We start from the raw sequence: 25,338 nt of genomic DNA, 5'->3' as shown, positions 1-25,338 counted from the left end.
GAATTAAATGAGGTGTGTGATAAAGCGTGGGTTTCCCCCGATAAAAAACTGCTGATTTCTAATAAATTATTGGCACTATACCCTTTCCCGCCAGAGGTTAGGGCACGTTGGGAAACACCCCCTAGGGTAGATAAGGCGCTCACACGCTTATCAAAACAAGTGGCGTTACCGTCTCCTGATACGGCCGCTCTCAAGGAACCAGCTGATAGAAGGCTGGAAAATATCTTAAAAGGTATATACACACATACCGGTGTTATACTGCGACCAGCGATCGCCTCAGCCTGGATGTGCAGCGCTGGAGTGGCTTGGTCGGATTCCCTGACTGAAAATATTGATACCCTGGATAGGGACAGTATATTATTAACTATAGAGCATTTAAAGGATGCATTACTATATATGCGAGATGCACAGAGGGATATTTGCACCCTGGCATCTAGAGTAAGTGCGATGTCCATTTCTGCCAGAAGAACGTTATGGACGCGACAGTGGTCAGGTGATGCGGATTCCAAACGGCATATGGAAGTATTGCCGTATAAAGGGGAGGAGTTATTTGGGGTCGGTCTATCGGACCTGGTGGCAACGGCTGGAAAATCCACCTTTTTACCCCAGGTCACCTCTCAGCAGAAAAAGACACCGTCTTTTCAAACCCAGTCCTTTCGTCCCTATAAGGGCAAGAGGGAAAAAGGCCGCTCATTCCTGCCTCGGGGCAGAGGAAGGGGAAAAAGACTGCACCATGCAGCCTCTTCCCAAGAGCAGAAGCCCTCCCCCGCTTCTGCCAAGTCCTCAGCATGACTCTGGGGCTCTGCAAGCAGACTCGGGCACGGTGGGGGGCCGTCTCAAGAATTTCAGCGCGCAGTGGGCTCACTCGCAAGTGGACCCCTGGATCCTGCAGGTAGTAGTACAAATTGGAATTCGAGACGTCTCCCCTTCGCCGGTTCCTGAAGTCTGCTCTACCAACGTCTCCCTCCGACAGGGAGGCAGTATTGGAAGCTATTCACAAGCTGTATTCCCAGCAGGTGATAATCAAGGTACCCCTCCTACAACAGGGACAGGGGTATTATTCCACGCTGTTTGTGGTACCGAAGCCGGACGGCTCGGTGAGACCAATTTTAAATCTAAAATCTTTGAACACTTACATAAAAAGGTTCAAATTCAAGATGGAGTCACTCAGAGCAGTGATAGCGAACCTGGAAGAAGGGGACTATATGGTATCTCTAGACATCAAGGATGCTTATCTCCATGTCCCAATCTACCCTTCTCACCAAGGGTACCTCAGGTTTGTGATACAAAACTGTCATTATCAGTTTCAGACGCTGCCGTTTGGATTGTCCACGGCACCACGGGTCTTTACCAAGGTAATGGCCGAAATTATGATTCTTCTTCGAAGAAAAGGCGTATTAATTATCCCTTACTTGGACGATCTTCTGATAAGGGCAAGGTCCAGGGAACAGTTAGAGGTCGGAGTAGCACTATCTCAGGTAGTGCTACGTCAGCACGGGTGGATTCTAAATATCCCAAAATCACAGCTGATTCCAACAACACGTCTACTGTTCCTAGGGATGATTCTGGACACAGTCCAGAAAAAGGTGTTTCTCCCGGAGGAGAAGGCCAGGGAGTTATCCGAGCTAGTCAGGAACCTCCTAAAACCAGGACAAGTATCAGTGCACGAGAGTCCTGGGAAAAATGGTGTCTTCTTACGAAGCGATTCCATTCGGAAGATTCCATGCAAGAACTTTTCAGTGGGATCTGCTGGACAAATGGTCCGGATCGCATCTTCAGATGCATCAGCGGATAACCCTATCTCCAAGGACAAGGGTATCTCTCCTGTGGTGGTTACAGAAGGCTCATCTTCTCGAGGGCCGCAGATTCGGCATTCAGGATTGGATGCTGGTAACCACGGATGCCAGCCTGAGAGGCTGGGGAGCAGTCACACAGGGAAGAAATTTCCAGGGCTTGTGGTCAAGCATGGAAACGTCTCTTCACATAAATATCCTAGAGCTAAGGGCCATTTACAATGCCCTAAGTCAAGCAAGGCCTCTGCTTCAGGGTCAACCGGTATTGATCCAGTCGGACAACATCACGGCTGTCGCCCACGTAAACAGACAGGGCGGCACAAGAAGCAGGAGGGCAATGGCAGAAGCTGCAAGGATTCTCCGCTGGGCGGAAAATCATGTGATAGCACGGTCAGCAGTGTTCATTCCGGGGGTGGACAACTGGGAAGCAGACTTCCTCAGCAGACACGACCTCCACCCGGGGGAGTGGGGACTTCATCCAGAAGTCTTCCAAGTGATTGTAAACCGTTGGGAAAAACCAAAGGTGGACATGATGGCGTCCCGTCTCAACAAGAAACTGGACAGATATTGCGCCAGGTCAAGGGACCCTCAGGCAATAGCGGTGGACGCTCTGGTAACTCCGTGGGTGTTCCAGTCGGTATATGTGTTCCCTCCTCTTCCTCTCATACCAAAAGTACTGAGAATCATAAGAAGGAGAGGAGTAAGAACGATACTCGTGGCTCCGGATTGGCCAAGAAGAACTTGGTACCCGGAACTGCAAGAGATGCTCACGGAGGACCCGTGGCCTCTACCTCTCAGGAAGGACCTGCTCCAGCAGGGACCTTGTCTGTTCCAAGACTTACCGCGGCTGCGTTTGACGGCATGGCGGTTGAACGCCGGATCCTGAAGGAAAAAGGCATTCCAGATGAAGTCATCCCTACCCTGATCAAGGCCAGGAAGGATGTAACTGAAAAACATTATCATCGCATTTGGCGAAAATATGTTGCGTGGTGTGAGGCCAAGAAGGCCCCTACGGAAGAATTTCAACTGGGTCGTTTCCTACATTTCCTGCAACCAGGATTGTCTATGGGCCTAAAATTAGGATCCATTAAGGTTCAAATTTCGGCCCTGTCGATCTTCTTCCAGAAAGAACTGGCTTCACTGCCTGAAGTTCAGACGTTTGTCAAAGGGGTACTGCATATACAGCCTCCTTTTGTGCCCCCAGTGGCACCTTGGGATCTCAATGTAGTTTTAGGGTTCCTAAAATCACATTGGTTTGAACCACTTGCCACAGTGGATTTGAAATATCTCACATGGAAAGTGGTAATGCTGTTGGCTCTGGTTTCAGCCAGGCGCGTATCAGAATTGGCGGCTTTATCCTATAAAAGCCCTTACCTGATATTTCATTCGGATAGGGCGGAATTGAGGACTCGTCCTCAATTTCTCCCTAAGGTGGTTTCAGCGTTTCACATGAATCAACCTATTGTGGTACCTGTGGCTACTAGGGACTTGGAGGACTCCAAGTTGCTGGACGTAGTCAGGGCCCTGAAAATATGTTTCCAGGACGGCTGGAGTCAGAAAATCTGACTCGCTGTTTATACTGTATGCACCCAACAAGCTGGGTGCTCCTGCTTCTAAGCAGACGATTGCTCGTTGGATTTGTAGTACAATTCAACTTGCACATTCTGTGGCAGGCCTGCCACAGCCAAAATCTGTAAAAGCCCATTCCACAAGGAAGGTGGGCTCATCTTGGGCGGCTGCCCGAGGGGTCTCTGCTTTACAACTTTGCCGAGCAGCTACTTGGTCAGGGGCAAACACGTTTGCTAAGTTCTACAAATTTGATACCCTGGCTGAGGAGGACCTGGAGTTCTCTCATTCGGTGCTGCAGAGTCATCCGCACTCTCCCGCCCGTTTGGGAGGTTTGGTATAATCCCCATGGTCCTTACGGAGTTCCCAGCATCCACTAGGACGTCAGAGAAAATAAGAATTTACTTACCGATAATTCTATTTCTCGTAGTCCGTAGTGGATGCTGGGCGCCCATCCCAAGTGCGGATTGTCTGCAATACTTGTATATAGTTATTGTTACAAACAAATCGGGTTGTTTATTGTTGGAAGCCATCTTTTCAGAGGCTCCTACGGTTATTATACTGTTAACTGGGTTCAGATCACAAGTTATACGGTGTGATTGGTGTGGCTGGTATGAGTCTTACCCGGGATTCAAGATCCTTCCTTATTATGTACGCTCGTCCGGGCACAGTATCTTAACTGAGGCTTGGAGGAGGGTCATAGGGGGAGGAGCCAGTGCACACCAGCTAGTCTAAAGCTTTTACTTTTTGTGCCCAGTCTCCTGCGGAGCCGCTATTCCCCATGGTCCTTACGGAGTTCACAGCATCCACTACGGACTACGAGAAATAGAATAATCGGTAAGTAAATTCTTATTTTTCTTGCTGCTTATTATTTTAGAGGTGTAAATTTTGGGGGAAGAGGCACTTTGCCGTGGCTTAAGCTGGGTACACACTAGGCCACAGGTTCTCAAACTTGGTCCTCAGGACCCCACACAGTGCATGTTTTGCAGGTAACCCAGCAGGTGCACAGGTGTATTAATTACTCACTGACACATTTTAAAAGGTCCACATGTGTAGCTAATTATTTCACTTGTGATTCTGTGAGGAGACCTGCAAAACATGCACTGTGTGGGGTCCTGAGGACCGACTTTGAGAACTAGGCAATAGATCGCCCGTTTGAGTGATTAGCTGATATAGCGCTAGCGGGTTTGCGGGTGTATGCAAAGGATATGTCTGAGAACGACGTTGATCAGTCGTGTTGTGCAGCACAGCCTGATATATGTTCAGATATATCGGCGCATCTGGCTGTACTTCCGGGCGATCCAATGACCTCCGTATACTTGCTACAGGGGCTGACGTCACAGCTGGGCGGGTAAACGCAGATCTCCGCCCAGTTGGATGTCAGGAACGACTCATCAAGCAGCCGATCTGTAAATGTATATGCTTACCTGGATCAGCTGCTCTGTTTGACAGCGGCTCTTTCGGCGCAATGCGTACCCAGGATGATCGAGGACCCTGGCGTGCCAAGGGGGGCTATTTGTTGTGCCTAGTGCAAAGATATGAGGACACATCTGTACATCTACTGTCCCATGAAAACATTACTGGTCTGGGCTGATGCCAGTGACACTATAAAGTCTGATTCATGTGGTCTTTCTTCCACCAGGTCTTGAATACATCACCCAGTATGCCCGGGATGCAAAGGGGTTCTTCATATATAAATGCGACCTGTGCAGCAATTTTTTTAAATGCTATCAAAGCGTTAACCATGTCGTCGGAACTAATCATCGGCTTTTGTACTTGGTAAGTGCATTGTCTGTTGTATTTGGCTAAGGTGAAAGCACCTAATTATGTATACGTTTTAATGGGATGCAGTTGAGATCACGGTGATCGGGATCCCGTCGTTCATAATGCAGACGGCGTAATCCCGACTGGTAAAAATGCCCGTAGTCTGAATACCGACACGCAGGTACTATTCCCGCTCGTGGGTGTCCACGACACCCGTAGGGTGGGAATAAAACCTGTGGCAAGCCACCGAGCACACTGGCGAGTGCAGTGAGCCCGCAACTTTCCATATGTTACTGCCGGAAAATGCCAGGTTGTTGTTGTTGTTTGTTTTTTTCTATTTCAGAAAACGAAGGGTTTCGGGCAACAGAATATTCTCTTCAAGAATTTGGCGCAATATCGAGAATTTATTAAGCGGTGCAAGTTTGCTGAGAAATTTTGGGGAAGGAATAAGATAACGGTGTGTGTCCATACTTTCATCATTAAAGGCTTCTGTATAGCGGATTGGTTGCCATGGGCAACGTCACCCCTAGTTCACTTCTCCACTCTTTTCACGGCTTGATACATCTCCCCCTAGGAATCCAAAAATGAATCTGTCCTGACTAGTAGATCTAGAAGTAATTATTATTATCTGCAGCGGGGTACACTGGTATTCCACAGGGAATAACATTCGGGTGTAGAGTAGGATCTTGATCCGAGGCACCAACAGGCTAAAGCTAGGACTGTTCCCTGGATGCCTTGCACCTCCTCCTCTATAACCCCGCCTCCGTGCACAGGAGCTCCGTTTGTAAGTTGGTGCAGGCAGCTAACAGGGAGGGCAACGCTGAGCAGCCCTAAAAACAGCTTTTTTTTTTTTTTTTTTGAACGAAGACTACAGGGGCCGCAGCACAGGAACTTGCAAGTGTTATATGTCAATACTGACATAGCGTGCTGTGGCTCCCTCACCTCCCCCAGCGGCGCTGTATACTCCCGTGCCCTGGTTGCCGGGTACTTACAGCAGAGGGCTCCGGCTTCGTCAGACACACACCCACTGCTGCTCTTAGATCGCGTGGCCGCAAGTCCAGGGAAGAGGCGGTCCCTGAAGACGGACCGTGACGCTGGCATGGACACTGTTACCGGGCAAGGACCCCACTATATCCACCAGGGCAAGGGGCACAGGTCGGATTTACTAAAATCCGTTTAGTAATGGCCCCGCAGTACCTCGTGGTGAAGTCCAGCAGAGGGGATAAGGTGCTGACCTGTAGCTCCTCCCCCCAGCCTCAATCTCCATTTACTGCAAATGTTCCTGCCCTGGAGCAGCATCTCTCACTCCCTGTCAGCATTTGGGCGCAATTACATATAGCTGTGCTGATCCTGGGACTGCTGGGCACTGTCTCCGCTGTAAAGCCACCTGCATCATCAGCGCTGTGCATTTACAGGACCCTTAAGTATGCTACATGTCGTTTAGACAGTGTTAGTTAAGAGCAAGTGCATAACTTCAGGGATATTTAGTACAAGTACCCTGGGATATACATCCAGTTTCACTGTGCATTGTTATATCTGTATACATACATAGCTTTCATTTGATTTCTAGTCCAGTGCAGTTTTATTGTTTATCATCTCTGCATTGTACATGTGACTGTGTGTGCCTATAGCTGCTGTGTGGTTTTTTTTTCCATGTGTATCACACATATTGCTATCCCTGTATTCTGTACCCTGTTGGGCTAGGTGCATCAGGTTCCTATATAGATATATCGTGTATTTCACAAGATATACTATATTGGTATTTCTCTGTGTATTTCAGTCACCATATACCACTTAAATCTCCTGTTTGTGTGCTGCATCCGTGGCCACGCTACACAGGGTGTTTGTCAGGTACTGTGTCTTGCTATTTTGTACGGTTACTCCCTAGGGCTACGTTTACATATAATGTCTGCATCTAAGGGCATGAAATCCTTGGCGGAGCCTGCGTCATTATATATATGCCTCAGTAAGCCTGTAGCACCCGTGGCACACCAAGAACCACCTTGGTCTGCTTTTTCTAATCTGCTGACTTGCGCCCCCTTTGGGACCTCCTGTGCCATTACAGCCACATATTGTCCCGGCAGTGAATCCGCCATGGGCAGATACTGCTCAGCGTTGCTGTCCCTGTTAGCTGCCTCAGTCGGTGTTTAGTTGAACAAAAATCTAACCCTCGCCCCTCTAAGACCAAACGGTCATCTAAGCGAGTTATTACCTCCTCACAATCCACGCATGTTACGGACACTTCATCAGATGCTGATGCAGATGCTTCTGATGGGGATTCTGTTTCACAGGTGGATGTTCCTGACCTTTCGGAGGCTATCAGACTGATTCTTCAGATTGAGGATGAATCCGTACCTCCAGATACATCAAAGAACCCTTATAAATTTAAACATCAGAAGGTCACCAAATTTAGTTTTACCGCATTCTGACCTTTTAGTTGACATACGTCAGCAATACTGGGAGTCTCCAGGAAAGAAATTCGCCCTATCTAAAAAATTGCTAGCTCCGTTATCCCCTCGCTGCAGAGATAAAAATTGGGTAACGCCACCACCGGTGAATTCGCATGTCGCGCGTCTGGTGTCCTCTACTCTGCCTTTCACTACCGTCACCTCCCTGAAGGAACCGACTGATAAGCGCGTGGAGGGTTTATTGAAGTCTATTTACACTCTGGCGGGTGCTGTGCATAGACCCACTATAGCGGCTTCTTGGGCTGCAAAGGCTATTTAAGCCTGGATCCAAGAAGTTGAGGCGGAGCTACCTTCTAATGCTTCTGATCATGCCAGACAGTGTCTTTCATATGTTATCACAGCCTCTCATTATATTCAGGAGGTGGCCTCTGATGCCAGAGTCCTGGCGACTAAGGCGTCTACTACATCCATTCTGGCTCGCCGGATTCTGTGGTTGCGGTCCTGGTCTGTGGATCTGGAATCTAGAAAGCTCTTGGAGGTTATCCCTTTTAAGGGAGACATCCTTTTTGGGGAAGATTTGAACAAGATTGTGGTTGACTAAGTGTCTGCTAAAACTGCATGTCTGCCAAGTACTAATCCTTCCGCTCCAAAGGCTAAAAGTACTACTTTTCGTTCCTTTCGACCTCCAGGTAAAGCAAAGGGTCAGGCGCACCCTAAACAGGCACACACTTCCAAAACCTCTAAGCCCAAGCCTAAATTTTATTGTCGGCCCCGCAGCCTGCTTCCAAACCAGAAAAGCCTGCTGCATGACTGGGCGGGCCTCCCCTTGGGAGATCCCGGGTGGGAAGCCGACTTCTTCAGTTGGCCCGGGTATGGTTCAAGGCCACTTCAGACACCTGGGTAAGGGTTGTCGTCACTCACGGATACGCCATCTCTTTCAGGAACCGCCCCCCTCGCAGGTTTTGCTTGACAAACGTCCCCTCTGATCCGGTGAAAGCAAACACTCTCCACTTGGTGGTTCAATACCTTCTGGGCACAAGAGTGATTGTGCCGGTGCCCCTGACTCGGAGAGGCAGGGGGTACTATTCAACATTGTTCCTGGTTCCGAAACCGAATGGATCCTCCCGACCCATTCTCAACCTCAAGTCTTTGAACAAATTTGTGAAGATTTCCATAGTTCCGCATGGAAACTTTTTTCTATCGTTCTGGCCTTGGAGCCCATGGACTATATGGTATCCCTGGACATACAGGATGCTTACCTACATATCCCTATTGCCATTTCGCATCAGCAATACCTGTGGTTTGATATTGTCGACCTACATTTTCAATTCCAGGCCTTGCCCTTTGGCCTGACCACGGCTCCCCGAATCTTCACCAAGGTCATGGTGGTTATGACTTTCTCTACTCTGCCGTCAGGGTATCGGGATCCTACTGTATCTGGACGATTTGTTGATCCTGGTGAATTCCCCAGAGGTTCTCCTCCGTCGTCTGGATCTGACTGTCCAATTCCTGCAAGCCCATGGGTGGCTCATTAACTGGAAGAAATACTTCCTGGTCCCTGCTCAGAGCATGGTGCACTTGGGGGCATTGTTGACACTCAACCAACGGTTGTTCTCTTCTCCAGAGAAGGTCCTGAATTTTCAGGACCGAATACGATGCTTTCTTTCCTTTCACGTCCACGAGTATCGATACACTCGGCAATGCAAGTACTAGGCCTCATGGTGTCAGCTTTTGACATGGAGTATGCTCCGTTTCACTCTCGCCCTCTGCAGAAGCTAATCCTTGCCAAGTGGGACGGCCTGCCTCACCGGATCGGATCTTACATGATCTCCTTGAATTCGGAGGTTCATCTGTCGCTGACCTGGTGGCTACAGGACCAACAATTGAGCAGGGGTCGTCTCTTCTGGATCTCCAACTGGGTCCTTCTGACGACGGATGCCAGTCTGCGGTGTTGGAGCAACACACTCTCTTCAGGGTCGGTGGACCCAGGAGTAATCTCTCCTCCCAATAAACATTCTGGAGTTGCGGTCAGTGTTCAATGCTCTGAAACTTGCCCTTCCTCTGGTACAGAACAGGCCTGTTCAAGTACAGTCTGACAACGCCACCACGGTGGCGTACATAAATAATCAAGGCGGCACGCAAAGCCGTATGGCAATGATGGAAGTATCAAAGATTCTTTGATGGGCGGAACGCCATCTGCAAGCAATATCTGTTGTGTTCATTCCGGGAGTCCTCAACTGAGAAACAGACTTCCTCAGTTGTCAGGACGTACACGCCGGAGAGTGGAGCCTTCATCCAGAAGTATTTAAACTCCTAGTGGACAAGTCGTGCCTACCAGATGTAGAGCTGATGGCGTCTCGACACAATCACAAGGTTCCGGTCTTAGGAGCAAGAACAAGGGAACCTCAAGGAGCGTTCGTGAACGCACTGGCAATTCTATGGAACTTTCGGCTGCCGTACGCGTTCACTCCGGTGTCACTCCTGCCCAAGGTAATAAGGAAGTTCAAGTAAGAAGGAGGAATCCTACTTCTACTCGCTCCAGCGTAGCCCAGTCGGCATTGGTTCTTAGACCTAAAGGGTCTCATGACAGAGCGTCCTCTTCTACTTCCACAACGCCCAGACCACCTCGTTCAGGGCCCCTGTGTCTACCAGTATTTGGACCAACTGGCTTTGACGGCATGGCTCTTGAAGCTTCCGTCCTAAGGGCCAAGGGTTTTTCTGAGGCGGTCATGCAAACAATGTTGAAAGCCCGTAAACTGGCATCGGCTCGGATTTATCATAGTCTGGAATTCTTACTTCACCTGGTGTGCGGATAAGAATTATGATGTATACAAGTTCAGTACTACCAAACTTTTGATGTTTCTGCAACAGGGCCTGGACTTAGGCCTTCGTCTGGCCTCCCTCAAGGTTCATAGTTAAGCCTTGTCGATATGGTTTCAGAGAAAAATTGCGTGTCTGCCTGAAGTTCATACTTTCACTCAGGGTGTCGGGAGGTTTGTTCCTTTCAACACCCTATTTTCCTCCAGTGGCTGCTTGGGATTTATTTGTTGTCCTTGATGCCCTGCAAGAGTCCCCGTTTGAGCCTCTTGAGTCTGGACCTTAATTGGCTTACTCTTAATGTCTTGTTTTTGCTGGCTATTGCCTCTACTCGATGGGTTTCAGACTTGGTTGCTTTATCCTGTCGGTCACCCTTTCTGATTTTTCACCGTGACCGTGCGGTTCCTAGAACTCGCCCTGGCTATCTACTTAAGGTGGTGTCATCTTTTCACCTTTACCAGGAGATTGTGGTTCCGGCCTTTATATCTCCTGCTTTGTCATCCAAAGAGCGGTCTTTGGATGTGGTATGGGTTCTCCGTATATATGTGAAGCAAACTGCTTCTCTTAGGAGATCTGATTCTCTTTGTCCTTTTTTTGCTTTCGCAAGCGTGGCTGGCCTGCGAATAAGCAAACTTTGGCCAGATGGATTAAAATGGTGATTGCACAAGCTTATGTACAGGCTGGTCTTCCAGCTCCTGCTATTATCAAGGCCCATTCTACTGTTGGACCTTTTTGGGCGGCCCGACCCTCGAACAATTGTGCAAGGCGGCTATGTGGTCCTCGGTGAACACATTCATAAGGTTCTATGCCTTCGATACTTTTGCCTGCCAGGATGCCTCCTTTGGACGCTGGGTTCTTGTGCCTCCCTTGAGGAACTGCTTTAGGACAACCCCGATGTTATTCCCTGTGGAATACAAGTGTACGCCACTGCAGAAAAGGAGATTTATGGTAAGAACTCACCTTTGTTAAATCTTTCTGCGAGAAACACTGGATTCCACAGGGCGCTCACCATGACGCACTTAGCTTCTTTGGGTTTGTATGGCATTAGCCGCTTGTACCTTCTCCTGTCGTGAGGATGTGGTTCGTTGTGGCTACTAACTGTTACCGTCTTTTACCTGCTACTGTATTGGACTGGTAAACAGAACTGAGCTCCTGTGCACGGATGTGGGGGTAGGCATCATGAGAACAGTCAAAGCTTTAGCCTGTTGGTGCCTCGGATCAAGATCCTACTCTACATACCAATGTTATTCCCTGTGTAATCCAGTGTATCTCGCAGAAAGATTTAACAAAGGTAAGTTCTTGCCATAAATCTTCTTTATTTATAAGGTGCCTCTAATTTCTTCAGCGCTCTACATGGCAACGATCCAAAACACACTAAACAAAGTACTTACATATATAATCATAGTCTTAGTTCTAGCGTATACCCATGGGTTAGTAACAATAAAGTGTGTGATGAACGAGGAGGAGGGAGGGCCAGGTTTACATTGTAAAATGGAATGGGTAATTGGGGAGATAAAAGGAGAATAGAGGAGGAGGAGGGAGGACCGGATTAGGCACAGATTCGGTAGGCTAGGATCCAGAAACGAGGTTTGAGGAAGCATTTAAAGCATTGGATGTTGGAAGAGTGTTATTGGTTAGGGGCAGTGCGACCAGAGGATTGCCCAAGGACGCACAAACTCAATTATTGCAGTATTTCCTACAGAACCAATATGTGGGTATCTCAGAACTTGAGTAGTCTCAATTTTTTTTTTTGTGTATTTAAATGGAACACAAGCTAAACAATGCTATGTTGTGCTCTTAATCTGTGCAGTCTCTTTTGCTAATTAGAATATCCATTAATAAAAGTAGACGATAATTGCATGAGTCTCTTTTGATTACGAATATTTTTTTTTATTCTGAATACTAACTAGGTGGTGGATTATCTCGCTCCGTTAGCAGCCACTGCTGGAGGTAAGTTTACCTCTTCGTCTTTGTATTTCTCCCCCCCATAATGCATAATACATTGACTCACGATCATTAATATGTTTAGCTACATACACCATTCGTAAGCTGAAAGGGCATCATTTTAAGTGTAACAATCAAATCAAACAATCAAACCACATATGCTTTAGTTAAGCTTGATATATAATTTTTTTGGTTTTGTTTTGGGCCGAAAGCGTTTAGTTACTGTGTCCTGCTGCCATATTTCTGCAAGAGCCCTCTCCAAATCTCACATGATCAGTAGTTTATTGTGCAGATTTTATCCTTTTATCCCTCTGGGTAGACTGTATTTCTCTTTTACCCAATCTGGGTGACAGTGGGCTATGGGGTTGCTTGATGGGACAGTAGGAACCAGCGCTTAATTAGACAAGTATAACTTTAAGAGTAGTTCCAACTCCCCTCTGAGCTCCTCCTGTGCAGGGAAATTCACTTGTGTTTGTGCCCAGGGGTAAAAAGAGAGGGCACTGGGGGGGGATTAGCAGGTTGCATGACCTGACTCCCCCTTGTGGTGACGGCAGCCTTTTCTGCCTGTGGAATGGTCGCGAGAAAGGAGGTCTATACTCATTGAGTATACTTGATTGCTGGTTCTATGTGTGTGGCTTCATAGGGAAGGGGCATGGCCACACTTGTGGCCCCCTAGTAGCGCTGCTTAGAAACACCCAAAAAATACCAGCCCTGCTTCCCGACCGCTGCTGCCCTCCGCTTCTGTCTTCCCGCTCCTCTCTATGGGAGAGACGTCATGACTTCTCTCCCATAGCGCCTCACAGAGACTAGAGGTCAATTATGACCTCTGGTGCCTGACAATGGGGCCGGCTGCAGCGGGCGTCCACATATTGCAGTGTCTGATGCAGCGGGGGTGTGGCGGACACCTGTGGGGTCGCAGCGCCCTGGGCCTAGGTCTGCTCCGGTAGCTAATACAGGGGACTTATTGTGTGGGATGAGCCTCTGTAGACATGTGTATTGTACTCTACTCAGACTGCTTGGGTTCTTATGTGCCACCCCCACTGAAAGAATAAATAATAGCGCCCTGTTGAATGAAGAAATAGTGCCCCCTCCCCCATTGAATGAAGAAATAGTGCCCCCTCCCCCATTGAATGAAGAAATAGTGCCCCCTCCCCCATTGAATGAAGAAATAGTGCCCCCTCCCCCATTGAATGAAGAAATAGTCCCCCCTCCCCCATTGAATGAAGAAATAGTGCCCCCTCCCCCATTGAATGAAGAAATAGTGCCCCCTCCCCCATTGAATGAAGAAATAGTGCCCCCTCCCCCATTGAATGAAGAAATAGTGCCCCCTCCCCCATTGAATGAAGAAATGGTGCGCGCCCCCCCCCCATTGAATGAAGAAATGGTGCGCGCCCCCCCCCCCCCCATTGAATGAAGAAATGGTGCGCGCCCCCCCCCCCCCATTGATTGAAGAGAGAGTGCCCCCCCATTGAATAAAGAGTGCCGCCCCCCCCCCCCCATTGAATGAAGAAATGGTGCCCCCCCCCCCCCCCATTGAATGAAGAAATGGTGCCCCCCACCTCATTGAATGAGGAAATCGGTCATACCAAGGATCTCACTGTGCCACAATGCCGATTTTCTTATTTTGGGAATGTTGCCAACTTTTGTCTGAAACCAGCATGATGTATAATACACGTCTTTGTTTTCCCCATTCTATGAATATCGCATAATTGATTCTTTTTGTTCTGTTTCTGTTTTCTTCTTCAGATGGACACAGTCCAACCTTTCTAGGTAATTTCTACCCATCCATGTTTTCATGTCACCGGGTTTTCTGAAGGGGGGGGAGGGGGTAGGGTTACCGTGCACACACTGCCTCTCCGGGTGCCGAAAGTCAGTCATGTAAGCCCCCCCCAAATGGTACAGCCCTCCCCTACGCAGGTTTCCCAGTGATGCAGGGAAACGCTAATCTCTTGGCGGCCCTGAGGGCAATAGTAAGCCATGTTAAAATGTTTCTGGATAATAAAAACAAACACAGTGCTCCCTTTATTTAATACACCTAAGGTATCTATAATATTGTCCCCAGATAATAAAGCCATAAAAAAAATATATAGTGCCCCAGTGTATGGGGTAAAAGATACTGTAAACCTAAACTTCTTTCTGTTCTAGAATTAAAAGCAGCTCATGAAGCCAAACTGAAAACCGCACAGGACAGGTAATAAAATAAGTCTCCAGTTATCTGATCACGTTCTACTGGAGCCAAAATAATTTTTTGTTTATTTCATAAAAATGTTTTGGGTGTTCAGGGGATTCTTTTGTTTCTTCCTTTTTCTCTTACGTCCTACAGGATACTGGGGTCCATTTAGTACCATGGTGTATAGACGGGTCCACTAGGAGCCATGGACACTATAAGAATTTGATAGTCTGGGCTGGCTCCTCCCTCTATGCCCCTCCTACCAGACTCTGTTTAGAAAATGTGCCCGGAGGAGCCGGTCACGCTGAAGAAAGCTCCTGATGAGTTTTCTGCATTTCTTTTCTCTGTTTGTTATTTTCAGGCAGGGCTGGTTGGCACCAACCTGCCTGCTTCGTAGGACTTAGGGGGAACGGCACAACCTCTTGAAGGGTTAATAGTCCCATTCTCCGCTGACAGGACACTGATCTTCTGAAGGAACTATTCGCAAGCCGCACAAAGGCGAGCGTACATTCCCGCAGCACGCCGCCACCCCTAACTGAGCCAGAAGAAAGAAGAGTGGTGAGTACTAAGCCGGCGTCCCGGTTAGTGGGGCGCCGGCCATTATGGCGGCATGAGGGTACGGAGACGCACTGCTTCTAACCGGGGCTGATTGAGTCTCCAGACACAGGACACGACTGTGTCTCCGTACACTGTACACAGTACCCGCACTGGCAAAAATGGCCTTAAAACGGTTTTCTCTCCATTTTAAGCACCAGATTACCTCAGCCAGTATAAAAAAGCGGGAAGACCGCGCGCTGTTAAGGGGGCGGGGCCTTCACTATCAGTGGATCCAGCAGCTTACCAGCGCCATTTTACCTCTGCAGTGAACACAGACGCTGACTGACCGGGACGTGCAGCTCCTCTGGAGTGACTCCAGTTTACCTCAGCGGTACCAGGGGGTCATAGCAGGGGGAGAGCAATTGTTAATGTACTAGGTCCCCTATCAGGGTACTTAGTCTGCGACCTGGTTAAGCTTGGCATTAGCGTTAAGGGCACGGTGGGGGCTGGCTCCAAATAACACTCTCTCTGAAGGGCTCTTTGTGGGTTAATTGTGTTTAACCTTTCTCTATCATCCATCTGGGGGACGCTTCGCACTTACACTTGGGTTAGTGTGTGAGTATGGAATTTGGCACAAGCTATGAAAAGAACTCCTCCCCCTCTAACCCCTCCCATCAACCCCCTGTTCTCAGGAAGTACTCCTCCATTTTAGTTTTGTGCCTTGGAGTGTAGGCACACTTTTCTTTTGCTCCTAGCTTTTAGTTAGGTTTTATTTCTAATTGTTTTTCTTGTTTGGTGTTTAGTCCCTAATGTTGGCGACAAACACATCCAGAGTGAGAATAGTTAGGTTAGAGGAGCTTCTGTGAGATCTATTTCTCACTCTGCGCTGCCTCTAGGGAGTCACTACACCACTGAGGTCCCCGGATCTCTCCCTTCTAGCTCACAGAATTTGAGGAGGCACTGGGTCATGTAGGAACAGCCTCGGCCTACCGAGGTAGTGCTGGGCTGTGACCCTTCTCATACTAGCATATGACAGTCACTCGGAGAGAGTCCCCCCATGCTGTGTGTCTGCTAGCAGTATATTTCCTGTGCCCTGGCTGGGTCACTGCAAGGGCTATATGAAGGACTGTATGTGGCTGCGCCGACTCCTGGGGCCAGCGGTGGCCAGGGGACACTAAAGGCAGTATTCTAAAGTGCCTCAGGTCCTGGGAAGGAGCCATTTTGTGCAGCTTCTTGCTGCATACGAAGTTCCTCTCGCTCTGTATTTCTTCAGCCATGAGGCTGTGGCTCAGTACACTAGTGCAAAAGTCCAATATGTATAGAGACCTAATAGGCCCTACGCACTGGCCGATAGAATTAAACGATATGAACGTTCTCGTTCATTAATGAACGAGAACTCGTTCATATCGTTCAGTGTGGAGGCAGCAATGATGAACGATGCATAACCACAGTCACTAGTCTCAGATGTTACGGTTTTGGGTTTCAACTCTGGTTTTCAAAAACATTGAGGTCCGCAGTGGAGATGTCACTTCCATCTCCAGGCAATCCACGACGCCTTGGCTCCAGCTCAAGGCTTTCTACAAGTGCTCGCTTTGGCAGCACATAACTTAAAAAAATAAAAAATAATAATGTTTTTGGAACTATACAGAGAAGGTTAGCATGGTCTTGCAGCCTGCATCCATTTGAATTTCGAAACCTCAGTAGCCTAAATCAACATGTACAGTGGCACTTGCAGCTGGAGAGCCGTCGGAACGATATCTCACATATGCAGAGGGCGGAACTTTGGGTTCCGGCAATATCGGCCGTCTCCAGTTCCAGAATGGACAACTGGGAAGCGGACTTCCCAGGTTGTCATGCTTTTTCTTCCCTGAAGAATGTGAAATGATCCAGGTTATTCTGATTTTGATGTACCTGTGACAAGCCGACATCGACCTCAGGGCTTCTCGTCTTCTCAAAAAGGACTTCCTTGGTACGGTGGTCGCTCTGGGGATCCTCTTGTGGCAATCATGGATGCCGTGTTAGCTCCTTGTCACTTTCATCTGGCATATTTGTTTATGCCTCTGGCAAGATCCAGTGAGTGCTTCAACGCATTTGACCAGTGGCTCTTTCGGTCTAACTAAATCGCTCCGGATATGCCTGTCGACACTGCTCTGCAATTCTTCAGAACAGGGTGGCCAAGGCTCCTTTTATAGTGTATCTCTTCGGCCAGGTCTTCACTTTCAAACTTTGTGTCATCACCATGATTTGTCTCGTCTGACGGTGACGGCGTGATTGTGGAGAACAGTATCATCAGAGTAATAAGTTTACCTCCGTCAGTAGCCCTGACTATGTTTCAGGCTCCCAAACCACTCACAGTGCCCAGTAAAACTTTTGGTGCGACTATAAAGTCCTAACAGCTGAATTTTGCCTCTTGTCCTTTCTGCAGAACAGTTGTCAGAAGGACTGTGTCTTATCTTCAGATACAGGGTTCGGCTCTAGATTTTTTTTTTCCAGAGATGGTTACCAACATTCTTACGGATGTTCGGTTCATTCTTTCTTACGGATGTTCACAGATTTTTGCATATACAGTTTCCCTGTGTAGCTCCTGTCTCTTCTTTCCAGCCTCTGGACTCTGTTGGGTGGTGGTTCTTTCCTCTTACGGTGGCTTTGTTTTCTTTTACCCATTGCCTCAGCTCTGCATGTTTCCGAGTTGGCAGTCCTTTGCTGCAGTACCCCTTTGTTGTTGTTTTTTTTCTATTATGATAGTGGTTTTACATACAAAACTCCTAATGCTAGAGACCAGTGTATACCTGGATTCAAGACCAACCTTGAACCAAAACATTTGAAGTTCGCCATAAGGACATGTTAGTTCTTAGTGGTGCATCCCAGCGAGGTTGACCGGTCTCTTAAGAACACTGTGGTTTGTTGGGTCACATCAGCTACCCGTCAGCCTTATGTGTCCTCTGCTGTTCCTGACCCTCTGCGGAATTGTGTGACTTCAGGCCGTTGGGGCCTTCTGGGCAGTTCGCGGAGGTGCCTCTATTGTGCAGCTGTGTAGAGCGGCAACCTTCACAGGATTCTATTGTTTCCATACTTTTGGTATGGGGGGATGCCTCTGTTGGGTGTCTGATCTTAGGGGCGGATTTCCTGCCTGTCGGCAATTTCTACCTAAAGTGGTGTCTGCGTTTCACATCAACCTATTGTGGTTCTGGTTGTCAGACACCTCTGCTACTTCAGTCTTTGGATGTTGTGAGGGCTTTGAAGGTGTCATGAGAAACGCTTGTCTAAGGAAATCGGACTCGCTGTTTGTTCTTTACGATCCCAATAAGATTGGGTATCTTGCTTCTAAGCAGTCAATTGCTTGCTGGATCAGGCTCACTATCCAGCATGCTTATTCCACGGCAGGATTGCTGGTTCCAAGATCTGTACAGGCCCACTCTACTAGGACGGTAGGTTCTTCTTGGGCGGCTGCCTGGGGTGTCCCCGCTTTACAGCTCTGCCGAGCAGCTACTTGGTCAGGTTCGAACATGTTTGCAAAGTTTTACAAGTTCGATACCTTGACCTCTGAGGACCTTCAGTTTGGTCAATCAGTTCTGCAGGAACCTAAGCGCACTCCCACCTGGTTTGGGAGCTTTGGTACATCCCCATGGTACTAAATGGAACCCAGTTTCCTCTAGGATGTAAGAGAATATAGGATTTTAATTACCTACCGGTATATCCTTTTCTCGTAGTCTGTAGATGATACTGGGCGCCCTCCCGGTGCTTTGATTTTTTTTTGTCCTGCACTGTTACTTGGCTAAGTATTGGTTCAGCTGTTGCTGTTCCTGTTTTTAAGTTGGGTTAGCGTTGGTTTCCTCTTGTGTGCGCTGGTTCGGAACCTCACCACTATCCTTTTATATCCTTCTTTCAAACTATGTCCATCTCCTCGGGCACAGTTTCCTAGACTAAGTCTAGTAAGAGGGGCATAGAGGGAGGAGCCAGCTCACACTATCAAATTCTTAGTGTCCATGGCTCCTGGTGGACCTGTCTATACCCAATGGTACTAAATGGACCACAGTATCCTCTACAGACTACGAGAAAAGGATTTACCGGTAGGTAATTAAAAGCCTATTAATTTGTTTTTTTCCTGATCCACGGATTCCATTATTTTGTTGGTATAGTAACCCTTTAAATACTAAATTGTATCATAACCATTTGGGAATAAAAACGAATCCTATTTGATTCATGTCCAATTATCCAAACTACCGACAGCCCCAATTAGGTTGGATAAGATTGGATTGTTGTGTCTGGACTGTTTATCAGTTTCGACAAGGTCTGTAAGCGAATGTATACTTTTGCTAGATCCTTTTAGAATGTGTCCACCTTCCAAACAGTTGCGTCCGAGTACCATCCCCATCTCCAAATTTCCCTTACAGATCTCGGCCAAGGGGTCAATTTTACAAAGGTGTGTTTTTTTTTTTGTTTTTTTTAGAACTGGTGTCTAGAAGCAGCTAGATAAATGTTAAGTAGAATCTGGTTGCTATGAGCAACATCACCCGTTCTAAAAAGCTCCCACCTTAGAAAATTTTCCCCCAAGAGTCTAGATCCAGATCATGCCTTCACTTTATTGGAGTGTCGGGGCTTGTCTCTCGCTGCACCCTAACGCCACACAAAGAAGGAACTTCTGGGTGGACTATGGGGACCAGGGACTCTGACCAGCCATCCTCAGGCGGCCCCCATACTGCAGTTGATAATGTTACAAACGATCGATGTACAAACCATTTTTTTAAAGTTTGAAATTGATGAAGTTGTGATTTGTGTTTGACGTAAGCACCGAATAACGTCGATCCTGTATGTCTTTATTTTTCATGTGATAACAGTGGTGGAAGTATTACGGTGGAGGTGAGTAGTACAGTACGTCTTCTATGGTTTAGCCTGCGACATAGTGCGTTCTCATTAACACTGCTCCGTTATCATTCTGTTAGTGGGATCTGCTGATAAGGCAGTGGCAACTATATTAAAAATGGAGGAGCATGGACCGTATGGTGACGGCAATGCAGAATGTACAGCGCATGTTGCTGATCCCCCTCCCTCTCCTATCTGGGTCAGTGATCTTGTCTCTGGTCCAGTAGCGCTCATAGGAGCCAGGTCTGTGGGGGCTTCAGAACCCCAAATAGTTATGTTGCCACCATACATGCCTATGTATGGCACATCAGGGGGTAATATCGGCATCCCTAATCGTTAAAGAAAAGAAAAAAAAAAGTGGACCCCCATGACTCTCTAGACATTGTGGGGCAGATGTATTAACCTGGAGAAGTGATAAAGCAGTGATAAGTGCAAGGTGATAACGCACCAGCCAATCATTACTAGGGAGCACTAGACTGAGCCCAGCAGACTGTACATTCTACAAATCTATTCCTTCTAGTCTTATCTAGACGTGTAGTTGGAAGATGCAATTCTCCAGTGTTTGTGGAGTTTCCTAATGCTTGGTGTATCAGGATACAATGCAGCAGAAAGTACAGTACTGTAGATAGATGTATTCAGCATACAATGAGAGCTTGTAAACCACTTTCCAAGATATGAGGTTTGCAAAGTAGGAATATGCAGTAACAGCAGTGCACTAACAAAAGCATAGAGAGAGAGATGTAACCAGATAAAGTAGTCCTGGCACTCATCTAGGCGCAAGGATAATTGGGGGTCCTTTACCAGAGTAGCTGTCAGACGCAGGATGCTGTGGATGTAACTTTGTATGGTTACAGGCAGAGAAGACGTGTAACATTCCCAATTATCACGTAGAATATTTCCACCTGAGGACCCAGAAGAAGCCACTGCTCTAGTAGTTTATATTAGCTGCCACACTCGTAGGCAGTGGTGATTTATTGCCTCCCCTACTGATCCACTGACTCAAAGGGAAAACACCCAATAATGGCCATTCCGGGCCAGAAGTGGGGGCGTATCATTATACTTAGTGGTGTTTACCGGAACCACTTCTAAATCCTAATGTTTCACGCTCCCTCAGAGCATTGGCTTGGATTTATTGGACTTGCCTAGCGTAGTTTGTGTATACAAGAGAGCAGGAGATATAGCGTAAGGGTCCTCTTTCTGCAGAGAATGCACAGGGAGGATGTGGCCTAGACAGATCCTTACAGATGTCCATCTGGCACTACAAACCCCAGCACTGCCGGCACAGCACTGTTTCACTCTATTTGCGATTGATGATAAGCTATACTAACGTAGCATGATGTCATGTGATTGATAAATGTGTCTCCGCCCCCCAGGTGCCCAAATGTGACGTGGACAGTTTCAGCTGCAATGAGGAGCTGTTTGAATTCTTGGTAAAGTTTTTTTTGTCTTTTCACCAATAATCTCCGACACAGCTACTGAGATGTTACACTTGTTGGCATCCTACAAATACTGGATTCCAGCTATTCTTTGCGCTGTCCCTGTAGCATGACAGGCCAGGCAGCAAAAAAAAAAACACAGGTTTTGTTTTTTTAAAGTTGGTGGCGGGGCAGCTTGTTGAAGGCTTTGTGCTCATTTTAGATTTGGGCCAAATTCCGGAAAAGGGGCAAATTTCCATCTTTACAAAAAAACAAAAAATATGCAATTTTGTGATTTTAGAGTTGAGCTAGGATGTTCCCCCTCCAAACTTTTCTGCCCTTTGTACATTTTCACCCCTGCAGCGCCGTATGGTTTTGCCAAGATGAAAAGTAGCCCCTTTTCTATGGATTTACGCCCAACAAATGAGTGCCACGGTACACGAGGCAGTATATGATAAATGTATATGGAGAGGTTCATCTTAAATAGCAATGGATTTCTGGTCCTCCTAACTATATGAAATTCAAAGTTACATATCCTGCAGATGTCTTAAGTTTTTACTGACCACACCCTGGCAACTACTCACTACATACTGTACTTATCCATATAGATCTTAGTAATGCTTCTTGTGAATAATGAGACCTGGGAGTGTATTTACTAAAGTGCGGGTTTATAGAAATGGATATATTGCCCATAGCAATACTTATCATTTCTCTCCCTTCATAGAGGATACTGGTGTCCACATAAGTACCATGGGGTATAGACGGGTCCACTGGCTGGCGTCCCGGTTTGCGGGTAGCCGCTGTTAAAGGCGGCATGAGGGTAGTAGCGTAGCGCTGATGGGCTGCGGCTCCAGGCTTCAGAGACATTACATGTTCCGCTGTGAGGGGTGCGCTGAAGCCACAACTATACCCACACTGGCACTAAAGTTTACAGGGGTTTTAACCCACTGTGAACTAAATGTATAACCTCAGCCAATATAAAAAAAAAAAACGGGAAGACCGCACGCCATTACTGGGGGCGGGGCTTCACTTTGAGCGGATCCAGCGGCTCTCCAGCGCCATTTTCCCTCTGCAGCTCTCACTGAACAGCCTGACAGACACGCAGCTCCTCCACAAGGACTCCAGATTACCTCAACGGTACCAGGGAATCAGCAGTATAAGAGTACTAGTATAGCGGGGGGAGCAGTATAAGAGTACTAGTATAGCGGGGGGAGCAGTATAAGAATACTAGGGGTAGAATACGAATACCTATTAGGGGTATTTAGTTTGCGACCCAGCTAAGCTCAGCTTTAGCAAGGAGGGCGCTTTGTGGCTGGCTCCATTATACTGTGTCCCCCTAGAAGGGCTCTGTTTGAGTTAACTGGGCTTAACTCTTCTCCTGTGTGTGTGTGTGTGTGTGTGTGTGTGTGTATATATATATATATATATATATATATATATATATATATATATATATATATATAGATAGATAGATAGATAGATAGATATACATATATACATTCACATTACAATGGCAGGCAAGAAGTGTTTCATGCACTGCAGAGTGTTTTTCTTCCCCAGGGGGATCACTACAATGTCCTCAGGGTAGTACACATTCTCTGACTAGTGGATCCGAACCAGTATGGTTGGATTCTCTAAATGGGATGATTTCAGATATTTCTAATTGTCCCATACCATACTGAGAGAGAGAGAGAGAGACGCAACAATTAAGACAGTCTATGGATGACCTGATGAATAGACATTCAGGTCCCATGCCTGCGTCTCATACCCCTGCCATTTGTGCACAAAAGCCTACACTGGCCCACATATTGCAGGCTGACACTGATGATGGTGTGTTAGACCCAGAGGAGGGACAGGTGGACTTAGGTGGGGGGCATGCAGCCCTGTCACAAGGAATACAAGCCCTGACAGAAGCTATTAAGGAGGTCCTGCCCATCAAAAATGACCGTGACAGGAGTGTATGAGGAATCTTATGTTAATGTGAAAATTAAATCCTCTGTTACTTTCCCTGCATCTCAGGAATTAAATTCCCTATTTGAAGAAACTTGGGTTAATCCTGACAAGAAGTTTCAGATCCCTAAGAGGTTAATTAAATCCTTCCTTTTTCCTCAGGATGATAGGAAACAATGGGAAAACCCACTGATGATGCCTCGGTATCTAGATTATAACGCAAGATAGTCTTGCCGGTCCTGGGGGCAGCCTCCTTAAAAGACTCGGCTGACCACAAGATTGAGACCACGCTCAAATCTATGTACACAGCTGTGGGAGTAGCCCAGAGTGCCTACTGTAGCTTGTGCTTGGATCACAATAACCCATTGCAAAATGGCCAGGTAACCTACTGGAGGGTTTAAATTCTTTACCCAAGGGGGAGATTCCTTTACTCTTGCACTATATTCATGACTCTGCAAGTTTTATGGTAGAGGCCATAAAAGAGAGCCTTGCTAAATGCACGCACCACAGCCATGGCTGTGTCAGCACGCAGGGGCTTATGGCTACGTCAGTGGACTGTGGATTCCAGAAAAGGTGTGGAAAGCCTACCATTCACAGGTGAGGCCCTGTTTGGTGAAGGACTGGACAGGTGGATATCCAAGACTACGGTGGGTAGGTCTACATGTTTTCCTTCCGCTGCTCCTCCGCCTAGGAAGACTTACTCAGCTCTTACTCTGCAGTCCTTTCAGACAGCAAAATGTAAAAATAAGACCAAAGGTTCTTCTACAACCTTCAAAGGTTATAGAAGTAAACCCAAGAAACCAGCAACTGCAGGTTCACAGGAACAGCACTTAGGTTCTACTTCCTCTAAGCTTTCAGCATGACTGTGGACTGCACTGCCTGGAAGACAGGCAGGTGGGAGCCCGTTTAAGATTTCAGTCACGTCTGGGCGACATCATGCCAGTTTCAAGAACTCCCACCTCACAGATTCTTCAAATCAGGCTTACCAGCTTCTCAAGAGGCAGGTATAATTTTACAGGATGCAATCCAAAAACTGGTACAGACTCAGGTCATTGTTCCAGTTCCATCTCGGCTGCAGAACAAAGGTGGTTGTTCCAACTTTTTTGTGGTACCGAAGCCAGACGGTTCGGTGAGACCCATTTTAAACCTCAAGTCATAGAAGCCGTATTTACTGGTGTTCAAATTCAGGATGTAGTCTCTTGAGAGCGGTGATCTCAGGTCTGGTGGAAGGGGAATTCTTGGGGTCTCTGGATATCAAGAATGCGTACCTTCATATTCAAATCTGGCTGCCTCATCAGACTTATCTAAGGTTTGCATTACAAGACTGTCACTACCAGTTCCAGGCTCTGCCATTTGGCCTCTCCACAACACAGAGGGTGTTCACCAAGGTAATGGCAGAAATTGTTTCTCCTCCGCAACCAGGGAGTGAACATAATTCCGTACCTGGACGACCTTCTGATCAAGGCACCATCCAGTGAGAGGTTGTTGGGCAACTTTGGCCTCTCAACTCGACAACTTTGGCATCATGGGTGGATTCTGAACATGCCAAAATCTCACCTGGAACCAACACTGAGACTTCCGTTCCTGTGGATGATACTGGATACGGAGGCACAGAGGGCATTCCTTCCATTGGAAAAGGCATTAGTAATCCAGTTGATGGTGCGTGATGTCTTGAAACCAACCCGAATATTGGTGCATCTCTGCATTCGCTTTCTGGGGAAGATGGTAGCTGCGGAAGGCCCTTCCAGCTGGATCTGTTGGACAGATGGTCTGGATCGCATCTCCACATGCACCAGAGGATACGTATGTCACCAAGAGCCAGGTTTTCTCTTCTATTGTGGCTTCAGACTTCTCACCTGACCGAGGGCCAAAGGTTCGGGTTTCAAAATTGGTTTCTGCTAAGCACAAACGCAAGCCTCAGAGGTTGGGGGGACAGTTCCAAGGAAAATGGTTGTCGGGAAGCCATTCTTCCAATCAACATTCTGGAACTAAGGGCCATATACAAAGCCCTTCTACAGGCATCACATATTCTTTAAGATCAAACCATTCAAGTTCAGTCGGACAATGACGGCAGTATCGTACATAAACCTACAAGGTGGAATGAAGAGCAG

General features: G+C 47.4%; 1 protein-coding gene across 3 annotated transcripts in view; it reads left to right on the top strand.

Moving 5' to 3' along the window:
* LOC134980365 (uncharacterized) overlaps positions 1-25,338 on the top strand; it is a 196,465-nt gene that overhangs the window by 60,744 nt on the left and 110,383 nt on the right. For all 3 annotated transcript variants that reach the window (XM_063947163.1, XM_063947162.1, XM_063947161.1), the window contains exons 5-11: positions 5,002-5,138; positions 5,467-5,580; positions 12,259-12,298; positions 14,039-14,062; positions 14,438-14,483; positions 19,838-19,859; positions 21,236-21,292. In XM_063947163.1, coding sequence (XP_063803233.1) covers positions 5,002-5,138; positions 5,467-5,580; positions 12,259-12,298; positions 14,039-14,062; positions 14,438-14,483; positions 19,838-19,859; positions 21,236-21,292 — 440 coding nt within the window. The remainder of the gene's footprint in view (positions 1-5,001; positions 5,139-5,466; positions 5,581-12,258; positions 12,299-14,038; positions 14,063-14,437; positions 14,484-19,837; positions 19,860-21,235; positions 21,293-25,338) is intronic.

This window comes from Pseudophryne corroboree, chromosome 12 (assembly GCF_028390025.1).
Source record: "Pseudophryne corroboree isolate aPseCor3 chromosome 12, aPseCor3.hap2, whole genome shotgun sequence".
NCBI classification, from domain to species: domain Eukaryota; kingdom Metazoa; phylum Chordata; class Amphibia; order Anura; family Myobatrachidae; genus Pseudophryne; species Pseudophryne corroboree.
The sequence above is the reverse complement of the archived record's forward strand: the minus strand, read 5'-3'. Positions and strand labels throughout refer to the sequence as shown.